This window comes from Narcine bancroftii, chromosome 2 (assembly GCF_036971445.1).
Source record: "Narcine bancroftii isolate sNarBan1 chromosome 2, sNarBan1.hap1, whole genome shotgun sequence".
Lineage (NCBI taxonomy): Eukaryota > Metazoa > Chordata > Chondrichthyes > Torpediniformes > Narcinidae > Narcine > Narcine bancroftii.
In genome coordinates this window covers 73916229-73929055 of record NC_091470.1, presented here as the reverse complement: position 1 = coordinate 73929055, position 12827 = coordinate 73916229, and the positions used below count along the sequence as shown (strand labels likewise).

Below are 12827 nucleotides of genomic sequence, written 5' to 3'. Positions count from 1 at the left end.
TATTTTGTGGAGCATCAGTAACATGTGGCACACTGAGCGACAGAAACGATTGCATAAAACACCAAAGTCTGCAGACAATGGGATTGAAGTAAAAATACTGTACAAAACTGGAGAAACTCATCAGGTCAAACAGTGCACTATACAGTTCTTTTTCTTTGGCTTGGCTTCGCGGATGAAGATTTATGGAGGGGTAATGTCCACGTCAGCTGCAGGCTCGTTTGTGGCTGACAAGTCCGATGCGGGACAGGCAGACACGGTTGCAGCGGTTGCAGGGGAAAATTGGTTGGTTGGGGTTGGGTGTTGGGTTTTTCCTCCTTTGCCTTTTGTCAGTGAGGTGGGCTCTGCGGTCTTCTTCAAAGGAGGTTGCTGCCCGCCAAACTGTGAGGCGCCAAGATGCACGGTTTGAGGCGTTATCTATACAGTATAGCAAAGATAAAGATACATTTCAGACAGTAACCATTTGTAGAGCCACACAAAGAGCACCTTGCTAGTGTTCACTGAGGTCTCCGTGGCCATGTATTTCTATGCTTTGCAATTTGGAGATTTCTGCTGCATGTCCCAGTGCGATGCCCAGCATTGCGTAAAGAAAGCCACAAATATATCACCAGCCCCCACCCACCTTGCCTGAGAGCAGGCAGAACGAGGAGCCAGCTTGGTGAGTACTGTGGCCCAAGTGGCCAATTACTGCACTCACCTATCAGCTCAAACAGATACCAGAAGCAGAAAAGATTTTGCTCCCTCAGTATTCAGATGTGTGTGACTAATTATGCAGTTCAATGTTCAGTCCTATCTCCAGCAGTGTCACCTGTAGTTGATCTCACAGAACAAATGACAGGTGGCAAAAGCGTGAAACTTGCTGTACACTAACTACTTGGTCTCTAGTGCGCAACTCATGCATATATACAAGTTATTAAAAACTATTATTCAGGTGCAAAGTAAGCATGAAGGATTTAATTGCAAGAGGATATGAGCCAAGGGTAAAGATGTTGCATCATATTTATAAACTGATGTGAACACACCTGGTCCATGGTGAAGAATTTTGGAATACTACTGAGGGAGCTCAGTGAAGATTGATCAGGCCAGCTTCTGGGCTGGTTGCAGTCTGTCACTAGATGGGAGGTTGAGAAGCCGAGGACTCTATTTTCCTGAGTTTAGAAGGATTAAATTTGGCCGAATTGAAATGGATAGCAATATTTAGAAAGCTCGTCAGTGAGATGCATGTGAGCGCTGCTGTGGAAATGATCAGTGGTTGTATCACCACAATGTAGAAGGATGTTTCCCCTGGTTAAGGGGTCCAAGTGACAATAGCTTCAAAACTAGGGATAGGCCATTCATTGAAAAGGTATTGAATCTATGGAATTCTCTACCCTGGAAGAAAACTCAGAATTTGATTGGAGTGAGAACTGAGAACGATAGGCTTCTGGATGTTAAAGGAATCGATCGGAAGAGTGTTTGAGGTTGAAGATCAGGGATGCTCTTGTTTAATGGCTGAGTGGGCTCAAGGCTCAGAATGGCCTACTTTCTTATGTTCTTAGGCCCATGGCCAACTTGCTGTGAACAATGAATGCTGTGATTCCTCACACAGACTGACAGAGAAGATCTGTGACATGTTCAAGCAGCCATTCTGCTGCCTAGTGGAAAATACCCCATCCTTTTGATACCCTGCCCTGGCAAACAGTACAGAAAACAGGCTCTTCAGCCCACAATGTTCATGTCAACCATCCAGTACCCATCTCTACTAATCCCATTTATCAGCTCTTGGACTGTAGCCTTTTATGCCTACAATACCTTGTAAGCTAACGACAGTTACAGTATGAAAGGGTGCAGATTCATCACACACACACTTAGAGATGCTATCTGCTACCTCCAGGTGCGGGAATATTCAACTTTCTAAGATATTTGACAAAAGTACACTCTGTGTGTGATTTGTTATTAGGTTATCTCTTCCAATTTTCCCCTGCAACCGCTGCAATCGTGTCTGCCTGTCCCGCATCGGACTTGTCAGCCACAAACGAGCCTGCAGCTGACGTGGACTTTTTACCCCCTCCGTAAATCTTCGTCCCCGAAGCCAAGCCAAAGAAAGAAAGAAGAAGAAAGAAAGAATCTCTTCCACAAATCACACTAATGCAAACTATGTTCATTAAAGTTGTTTGGATGGGAGTATATGTCCCCGATTCGATAACAGCATGGTAGGCTGCACAATTCCCATGGTAACACTCAACAAAACACTCTTCTGTGGAACAGCCTTTCAATGCAACAGAGGGAGCTTATGATAAAATTGATATAATCGTCCAAGGTCATGACTTTGAAGCATGGTGTTCGATTGTGAGATGAACTGCCACGTTTTAATGGGGCATCAAGTTATTATCATACATCAGCATGTCACTTAGGCTGAATATTACAGTTCTATTATGATTAGAGAATCTAAATTTAAAAGCAATAAAAATTGCGATGGAGATTAAGGCACATCAAACACTTCAACTGATATGTTTATTTCCTCGGCAGCAGTAAACAACTCTTCAGCGGAGGAAGAGGTGGCAATTGTTTCTTGTGCAGTTTTTCAGATAGAATTGAAATCGTTTTCTTCCAATGGCTTCGTATCAGTTTTTTTTTTGGTATTCTTCCCCCTCTTTATCTTCATGTTTCTAAAACTCTATGGTTCTCTCTGCATCTTTCTTTCTAAAAATCTTATCCTCATCACCTCAGCTTGCAAGCTTTCATACTTCCCTGCTTTATTTTCATCCTTCCTCGTGTCCTCTTTATGTTGTTCTTTAAAGGTTAGCACCTATGAATAGATAGCCAGTGAATCTTCTGTGGAGGGCACAGAGGTCAAAAGCAAAGAATCTCTTTCAGATCTGATTACACGGATACAGAGGAGGGCAGCAGGTTAAACTAAAACATCAGGCCCTGGGGCCTCCACTCCCTACCATCTTCCTGGCTATCGCATAGCCTTTAATAAATAAACTAGACAAACTCTGAGCCAGATTACAGCAGCAGAAGGACATCAGGGATCGCTGTGCGATATGTTTTTTTCAGAGATGTGGTTGAACAAGAGTAGTGCGAACACAGCGCTACAGTCTGAGGGCTTTACCTTCCACCGTGTGGACCAGACACCGGCATCAGGTAAAGGCAGAGGTGGCAGCGTTTGTGTCATCATCAATTTACCATGATGCATAAACGTAAGAGTTATGTCCCAGTTCTGCTCTCCTAGCCTGGAATATGGACTGGACATATTCAAACTTCAATGAATATGCCACGGCTGTCATCGACTTCGTCAGGACCTGCATGGATGAGTGTGTGCCTAAGTGCACACACTGTGAGTACCCCAATCAAAAGCTGTGGGAAGGGAAGGGAATGTTCATGGACATTTTTCACTCTCTCACTGCTGCAGTCAGATGTTCCCACCTGCTTCAAAAGGGCATCAATCATTCTGGTGCCCAAGCAGAGCAGAGTGAGCTACATCAATGACTATTGCCCAGTAGCTCTCACATCTACTGGGATGAAATGGTTTGAGAGGTTGTTGATGGCCAGAATTAATTTGTAGCTAAGTAAAGATCTGGACTCACTGCAATTTGCCTATCATCTCAATTGGTCCACAGCAGATGCCATCTCACTGGCTCTCCACTCTGCCTTGGATCACCTGGACAACAGCAGTACTTACAGACTACACCTCAGCTTTTAATACCATCATCACCTCAGTACTGGTCAGCAAGGTTCAAAAACCTGGGCCTCTGCACCTCCCTCTGCATTTGGTCTTCCTCGTCAGAAGACCACAGTCCAAGTGGATCGGTAACAACATCTCCTCCTCACTGATTTATCCTGGTGCCATCATGTCGATGCAATCATGAAGAAGGCTCACCAACGGCTTTATTTTGTTAGGCGCTTGAGATTTGGTACGTCATGAAAGACTTTCAAATTTCTACAGGTGTACCGTGGAGAGCATTCTGACTGGTTGCATCATTGTCTGGAATGGAGGTGCCAATGCACAGAACAGGAAAAGACTACAGAGGGCTGTAAATGGGTATTAGTCTTCACTCCATTAAGGACATCTTCAAGACATGGTTCCTCAATAAAGCAGCTTGAGTCCTCAAGGACCCTCACCACTCAGGTCACGCCCTCTTCTCACTGCTACCATCAGGAAAGAGGTATAGGAGCCTGAAGATGCACACAGATTATTTCCATCTGACATCAGATTTCTGAGTGGACAATGAATCCGTAGACACCACCTCACATTTTTCTCTATTTTGCATAAATTATTTATTTTTAAATATTGTATTTACAGAACCATAATTGAAAGAAATTTTGAACCTGTAATGCACAATACTGCTTCTGCAAAACAACCAATTTTGTGACACGTTTGTGACAATAAACCTGATTCTGAAAAGTCCAGTTCCCTCTCACCACGCTATTTATGCTTTCCACTGTCAGTGGTGCCACTTTTAATGTGTGACTGAATGAGTGTGTTTAAGAGAGAGACAGACAGAGAGAGGATGAATTAATTAATGAACGAACTTTGGCAGTCAATATCATTAACAGGTTTGAAATTTTAACTTGATTGAAAGATTGGTGGCATTTAGACCCTACAATGGATAAATGTCTCTTTTTTCACCTTTGCGCTCTCTTGTACCATCATAAGTACACAGCTTAAATTAATTGGCTGGAAAAGATGCTTTCTTCCATTTGTATTGATGACCCTTTGCCCTTTTCTCAGAAACTAAATAACAAAGGTTTTTGCTCAAGGGCACTGCAATTCCATTTAATCTGGCTATAATTCAAGAACTTCAAGGTTTATCAGTTTTCAGGAGAAAAGCTCTAATTAGCAGAAGTCCTTTAAATCTTCATCTCCCTCTCTTTCTTTTTCGATATAACATTCTCACATTTCTACTGTTCAATCCCAACTGCTGATATGTAACAAATATGAGCCCTCTGGTATCCAAAGATTTTTTTTTTCAGCCTTAAATCCCCACGCAGTTGTTTTGCCAGCTTATTTTTACAGTTAACTATTTCTCAGGCCGAATGAAATAACACATGCAATTGTCTTCAACATTAGACAATAAAATACACGAACCAAAGGAAAATAACCATCTATATTATGGCATAATCCATGAATCAAATTTACATTCCTGCTCCAGTTAACTTTGCTTTCAAATGACAACATAATGGATGTATAGAGCTATCTCAGTAGATTGCAATTCTTTTCCTTTGAGTCAGAAGATTGTAGTGTCAAGTCCCACCCAAGAGACTTGATTTGGAAAATTCCAATATGTGAACCATGCCACCCAAATATATTGCACTTTCTTGATACATTAAGTCAAAGGCCCAATTCATTTTGATAAACTGGTGGCCATTCCAAAGGAGGACATAGTCATTGGTTACTATATACCGGTATAAATATAAAATCTTTAAATGAAATGGTATTGCAAAATCAACAAAGGCAAACACACTGTCATATGTATGTATGTGTATGTGCGTGTACATATATTAATATATATTGTAACCTATGACCGTGTCCTCCTTTGGAATGGCCACACTATACACCAGGTATATTATGGCAAAAGCAAAAGCAACAAACTGCTGTAAGTCAAGTAAAAATACAAATGCTGGAGAAACTCAGCAGGTCAAACAGTACTTTATATAGCAAAGATAAGGATACATAACCAAAGTTTCGGGCCTGAGCTCTTCATCAAGGTATGAGTAAATGTGGACAGATGCCTGAATAAAACGGTCGAGGGGAGGGGCAGAAGAGGAGCACAGGCCCCCAGTCAGGAGGTGCATAAGGGAGAGGGGGCATGACAGCAGACATGGAGAGGTGGGGATAGGTCTGTGAATGGAAAGGGAAAGGGTTAGAGAATGAGATAGAGGGATAGGGAAGAGAGGGAAAATGGGGAATGGTCTTACAGAAACCAAAAAAGTCGATGCTGGAGAGAACCCAGATGGAATATTAGGTTCTGCTCCTCCAATTTATGGCTGGTTTTGGTTTGGCAGTGCATGAGGCCATGGACAGATGCATCAGAGTGAGAGTGGGGCACAACATTGATATTGCTGTGCCATTGGGAGATCCCTGACCTTGTTGTGGACAGAGTGAAGGTAGCAATCTCCCAGTCTCTCCAAAGTAGAGAAGGCCACAACGGGAGCTCCTGATGTAGTAGATGACCCCATCAGATTCACAAGTGAAGTGTTGCTTCACTTAAAAGGACTGTTTGGGGCCCCAAATGATGGTGAAGGAGGAGGTGTGGGAGCAAGTGTGGCACGTCCTGTGGTCACAGAGGAAGGTACCAAGGGGGCGATTAGTGGGAAGGGCGATGAGTGGGCAAGGGAATCATAGAGGGAGGGGTTGCCTTTGAAAGGTAAAGAGGGGAGAGAGGGGAAGATGTGAGTCAGGCAGCATCTGTGGAGGGAAAGGAATTGTCGATGTTTGGGTCAAAACCCTGCATGAGGATATTAATGGAGAATACAGGGTGTTGCCTGACAGACTGTTCTCTTGCTTCAGCTAGCACAAGTCCCTGATAATAAAGGCCAATGAGGTCAGAGATGCCCAGCAATATTAGTGCCTTTACATTTTTTCTAGTCTCTTTCACTTCACTCAGTTACCAATGCAGCAGATGACTTCATCAACAGCTTATCCCTACTGCAATCCTGGCCTATCCCATCAAGGCATTCCTTTTGTCTCATCTATTTCCCAACCCCTTCCCCACCCTAATGTTAATGTTCCCTCTAATTTTTAGTAGTCAGTGTGCGCAGAAATCTTATGGTCTGCAATTTTTTTTCCTGTGACAAAAGCATGTGCGCACTGAATTCTCGTGCAAATGTAAGCTTGAAACTGTTTAAAGATAATTTTGGCACAGCCTATCTCTCATAGCTGATTGAAAAGTTTTGGCATGTTTTAATATTATACAAGAATGATTAATTACTTGTTTAACCAACTAACTAGTTAACAGAAACAGTTAGCCAAGGAATTCTTTTCAATAAGTATAATTATTAATTACGACATTATTTTAGGTAACTAACCTTTTGAGCGCACATTAATTTCCTTTGTGCGGTGGTTGCAAAGCGCGTGTGCACACGGACTTGCGCAGCTTAGATGGAACAGTGCCTAACGTCCTTCTCTGCAACTTAAAACTAACTTCTTTTCTCTCTTTCCCATTTCTGATAGAATCTCCAACCTTCAAAACAATAACTCAGTTTCTCTTTTTACAGATGCTGCCTGGCCTGCTGAGCGTTTCCAATATTGCTTTTGTTTCAAGTTATGGCCACCTTCAGTTCTTTGACATTTACAACAGCAATTATTATTGACAACCCTCTTTTGCCAGCTATAACCATATAATCATATAACAGTTTACAGCGCAGAAACAGGCCATATCGGCCCTTTGAGTCCGCACCGGTTCACTTGGACAACTCCACTAGTTCCCCCCTCCCACTCTTCGCCCATAACCCTCCAACCCCCATATATGCAAACCTCGGCAAACTCCCGAGGAGGTAGAGGCGCTGACATGTTTTCTTCAATTCATACTCAAAGACTTTGAGGTGATGAGCTTGGACAGGAGCAAGTGTTGCTCATGGAAATAGTCTTTGGAACTATGCCTCAGGAATGGAACAGAAGGAAATAAGTGAGTTGCATTTTGAATCCTACATTAGCAAACTCACAACCAGTACTATGTGCACGCCAGAGTTTTTATGGAAATGATAGCAATGTACTCTGGTGGCCTCCTCACCTTGTAACCAGGTCACAGCTTTTACGTCAGATCTAATCAAATCACTGAGTCGTAAAAAGGAATTCAATACATTCAGTGAACTATAGGCTAACACCAGAGAAACAAACATGAACACTGAAATACTGCTGTAAAGATTCCTCAGCTTCACTAAAGAATCAGGGGGCAGGGGGAAGGACCTTGTCATCCCTTGTCTTGCCCACATGTGACACCTTTTCCACATCTTCTCTGACTTTTAACCCTCCCTGAAATGGCCTAAGTCATCCACTATGCCACTACCAATGTTGTTCCATCTTAAGAACAAAAAAAATGATATGTGCAGGGAAGACTTCTCTGGTTTGTATCCAATCACAATAGATGAGAAGAGTTCACTTTTGACAGGAGAAGTAATCAGCTGAAGAGATGTCTGACAGCATTAAAGGTGCCAGCAGTCTCAAGCCAGAACTGATTCTGGTGTTGTTATTGGTGGAGTAGTGGTCAATGAAGATGGTTATCTAAGATCATAATGGGATCTTGATCTAGTGAGTCAGAGAGCTGAAGAATGGAGGATGGATTTTTATTGAGATAAGTTTGAAGTGTTATATTTTGGGACTTTAACCAGGGAAAGACATAAACAGTGAATGATAAGGATTTTCTGAGTGTTATACAACAAAGGGACCTAGGGGTAGTGGAACATAGTTTCCCAAAAGTAATGACATAGACAGTAAGGACAGTGAAGAAGGTTATTGGCATTCTTAACTCCATCAGTAAGGGCGCTGAGTACAGGAGCTGAGGTCTTGTTAGAACTGTACAAGATCGTGGTAAGACCATATTTGGAATACCGTACGTAGCTCTGGTCACTCTTGTTTAAGGATGTCATCAAACTGGAAAAGAGTGCAAAAAAGATTCATGAGGATGTTTCTGGGGCAGGAGGGTATGAGCTATAAGGAGAGGCAGGCTTAGCTGGGACTGTTTTCCCTGGAGTGTAGGAGATTCAGGTGTGACCACAGGAATATACAAAATTATAGATAAAGTGAATAGTTGTAGTATTTTCCTTAGGGTTGGAAAGTCCAAACCTAAAGGCCGTAGGCTTAAAGTGAAAGGTAAGAGATTTAAAAGCAACCTGTGTGACAACTTTTTCACTCAGTGTTGTATACTGTATATAGAAAGAGCAGCCAGAGAAAGTGGTAGAGGAGGATACAAAAAGACATATGGACAGGCCCATGGATTGGAAAGGTATGGGCCAAATACAATCAAATGTAATTGGCTCAGATGAGCAACTTAGCTAGCATTGACAAATTGGGCTGAAGGGCCTGTTTCCATGCTATATGACTCTACAAATTGAAGGCAAACAGTCTTCACAAACCACAGGCACAGATAAGCCGTACTGGGTTTCGCAGAAATGTACAGCACGCTTAGTTGTCCAATTATGTTTCTCAATGGTCGCTGAGATAGAATTGATAATATTATTTTAATATTTTATTTTATACAATATATATTATATAAATACACATATATTTTATTTACAGGTACATAAATTGTATAAAGATAAATAAATAAATAATATTTGATTAACTGAGAAAGATAGAAAACCTGCAGTTCAACTGAACCTTGTACATGAGAAGTATTTAATAATCCTAATGCAGAATTCAACGTGTACTTAACAATGAACAGCCCAATAGCTCAATGAGAAAGCTGAAAATGTAACATTTAATCAGCGCATCATGTGCATTATACGTGAAAAATGCAATCAGTCCAAATCATAAATAGTGTATTTTTTCCACAGCGTAGACTTTTTTGAATAACGTCACAATTTTCTAATCTAAAAAGCCATTCAAATGCACTTTATATATTCTTAAATTATTAATGTGATCTTGCAAACAACAATTCTTCTGCATAATTTTACAATCCATCACCTAAACAATATGTTTCAATTACTGCCTTCTATTTTTGACCCAATCGTCCATGATTTGAATGAAAGAAAAGATACATCAATATTTCCACAAAGAGTTGATTTAAAAGGGTGCATATGATAAAGTTGTAGTCAGCCTTAAAGCTGACAAATTGGCCTTTTACCATTGCTGCACATGATGGATTCAGTAAATCTCGTTAAAGCACACATAAAACCAAGAAATATGTATGTGTTGCTTTGACTACTTTCTGAACATTATCAGGAAATTCTAATTTGTCACAGAGCCCATCTAATTCTCCTTTTATTTCCCATATGAATATTGAATGCATATCTTTGATAAATAAATATCCTTGATAAATAAATATTTTATTTTACATATTCACTTGATTGATGTCAATGGTGGAATGTAAAATATTCTGGTCTATTGATGCAGTCTAGTGCAGTTCGCCCAGAGCAGACAACAGTTCCCAATTGCACCAGTTCCACACTGGCTGGAGTACTTGGACACGTTGTGCTTTGGCTTCTGCTTTACTGAATATGAGAGTTTATTTTCATGCACTTGAATTTACAGATGTACCAACATACTTATTTGTTGCAGAAACTCAGGTATGTACAATACATCATTGAGAATAGTGTGACTTAAATTACCACAATATGCCATCGGACAGAAGAGATAATAAATATAAAAGGATGTTTCATTAAGAGTTCACAGTTGCAGTTGGTGCAAAATAGATGATATTTCAAGAGAGCAGACAGAACCATCTTTATAATTTAAAACTCAAAATCAGTGGTTTTCAATTTTTTTCTTTCCACTCATATCCCACTTTAAGTAATCCCTATGCCATCGGTCCTCTGTGATTAGTAAGGGATTACTTAAGGTGGTATGTGAGTGGGAAGGGAAAGTTGAGAATCACTGCTCTAAATCCAATTGTAACGGAAATATTTTGCTTGAGAAAAGTTGTCATTGGCCCATTTCCTTTGGGGTTATGAAACCGTGCACATAACAAGTCAATTAGGCACGATTAAAACAGTGGTTTTTCCAACTTTTTGCCACTCACATACGACCTTAAGCAATCCCTGACTAATCACAGAGAACCTATGGCATAAAGAATACTTAAAGTGGTATGTGAGTGGAAAGAAAAAGTTTGAAAACCACTGCCGTACATTATATTTAACCCAGATTCCAGAATTGAAAAATTAGTATTTCATTTATTCCATGTAGAACAATCAAACTTGCTGCACTTTGATGTAAGAACCTCAAGGGTAAACATTTGGAGGTACAATTAATTCTTCCATCCATCTTCAACATAAGTAATATTGGACAAGGTGTGAACCTGGTTCTAGCCTAAAGCTGACCACTACTTATGTATTATTTAACAAAATTACCCTTAAATATTTAAGTACCTGGATGAAAGAAACAAATGTTTCTCAAATGGCCTGCCAAAAAGTAAATGGAACCACACAAATTGAAAGATTTTCAGATTCAGTTTAATGTAAGCAGCATCAAGGAACAATGCTATGAATCTAGATAATTATATTTACAATCCGATTGAAAGCACTGATATTGTCTTACCTTCTGATTCATTATATCAGAGCTGTGTGTGTTTTACATGTTATCGTGTTCAAATTTTCAAAATGCCTGTCATCTCCCTCATTAGTATCTCATAAAATGAAGTGCTGTTACTGATGTTTCATTTGGGTGAAAGTGCCAGTCATTTTGAATGCACAGATAGGATAATAGAGTAAATGTTGACTCCTGTATTAGGGGTGAATTCCTGGCAACAGCACTGGATATCAGAGAACCAATCAGCTTTAATCAGGTATTTGTTAATGATAAGTGACAGTCCAATAGGTGGAAAGAGTTTAGTTATACAGTGCAGACCGTCAACACTGTTGGAACATTGATAAGACAATGGATGTCATATTCCTGCATGTATATGTAATAATTCTAGGATGCCGGTTGAATAGTATTCTGAACATCTTAGTTTAAATATAAATATTTATAGTTTGTATATAGTTAGAAAGATACTGCATAACTTGAAAGGAAATATATCCAGGTTTAACATGTTAATAAAAGTTAAAAATGCTAGAATATTCAGCAGGTCAGATGCCATCTGTGGAGATAAATTTTACATTTTAAATTTAGACATACAGAGCAGTAATAGACCATTTCAGCCCACGAGCCAATGATGTCCAATTACACCTAATTGACCTCCACCCCCTGCTACGTTTTGAAGGGTGGGAGGAAACCAGAGCCCCTGGAGAAAACCCACGCAGACATGGGGAGAATGTACAAACTCGTTACAGACAGTACAAAATTCGAACCCTGGTCCCGATCGCTGGCGCAGTAAAGGCATTGCGCTAACTGCTATGCCAGCCATGCCGCCAGTTGGCGTAGTGGCTAGCGCAATGCCTTTACAGCGCCAGCGATCTCTCAGGGAGAGTTACTTTTAAGTTACAGAGAAGATTCCAACCCTTGCTGCTCCCTCTTACGAAGATCAGCGGCATTCTATCCCCGAGCTTCTCTTCAAGTTCTCACAAACTTGTTTCACCCCTTTTCCAGTTCTGAGGACAAGTCTTCTGCCTGAAACAGAACGACTACTTGCTCTCAGATGCTGTCTGTCCTGCTGAATGTTTCCAGCATTTTCAGCTTTTACTTCCCATGTCCAGAATCAACAGTTTTTAAAAATTTCCATTTGCATGTTATTCCATATTGTGGTGATTTATACTATTGTAACTGATGCATTTTATGCCCCCGTGTGGCTGCAGGAAGGTAGGATATCAGTGCATCTGTTCATTGTACTCTGGTGTATGAAAATAAACTTTCATGTTATCTCATCAAATTGTGTGTTTGCAGTGAGGGAACAGCTGCATCAGCTTTATGGAAATCTGGGAAAGTCAACTTACCTGTGATGACACTGGGAATCTTTGACAGAAAGCTCTTCACTGTTCGAATAGGAACACCACCTGCTTTGTCATCCTGCATCTGTGTGATAATAGTTTCTATCTGTTGGAGAAAGAGAAAGATTGCTGGTTAATTCTCTTTCAGTTAATTGATGCCAGGAGGACATAAGCCATACAAGCAGGACATGCGAACATCGATATCAGCTGTTACCAAAGATCACTCTGCCTGCTGCTGTCAAGCTTACTTTGGTACTTTGAGCTTCTCACTCTAGCTGGGAAGGAGACTGAGGGAGGTAGTTGAATCAAGGAGCAGGACAATGCCC

At 40.7% G+C, this 12827-nt stretch overlaps 1 protein-coding gene across 8 annotated transcripts in view; it reads right to left on the bottom strand.

The window, feature by feature from the left end:
* Nucleotides 1–12627, bottom strand: part of LOC138753742 (regulator of G-protein signaling 6) — a 125786-nt gene extending 113159 nt beyond the window's left edge. For 4 of the 8 annotated variants that reach the window (XM_069917098.1, XM_069917101.1, XM_069917103.1 and 1 more), the window contains exon 1: nt 12508–12604. In XM_069917098.1, the coding sequence (XP_069773199.1) occupies nt 12508–12586 (79 nt within the window). In that variant the 5' untranslated portion in view covers nt 12587–12604. Of the gene's footprint in view, nt 1–12507 lie in introns of all 8 variants that reach the window. The other 4 variants (XM_069917102.1, XM_069917100.1, XM_069917096.1 and 1 more) reach the window with 3 other exon arrangements.
* Between the last annotated feature and the right edge of the window lie 200 nt (nt 12628–12827).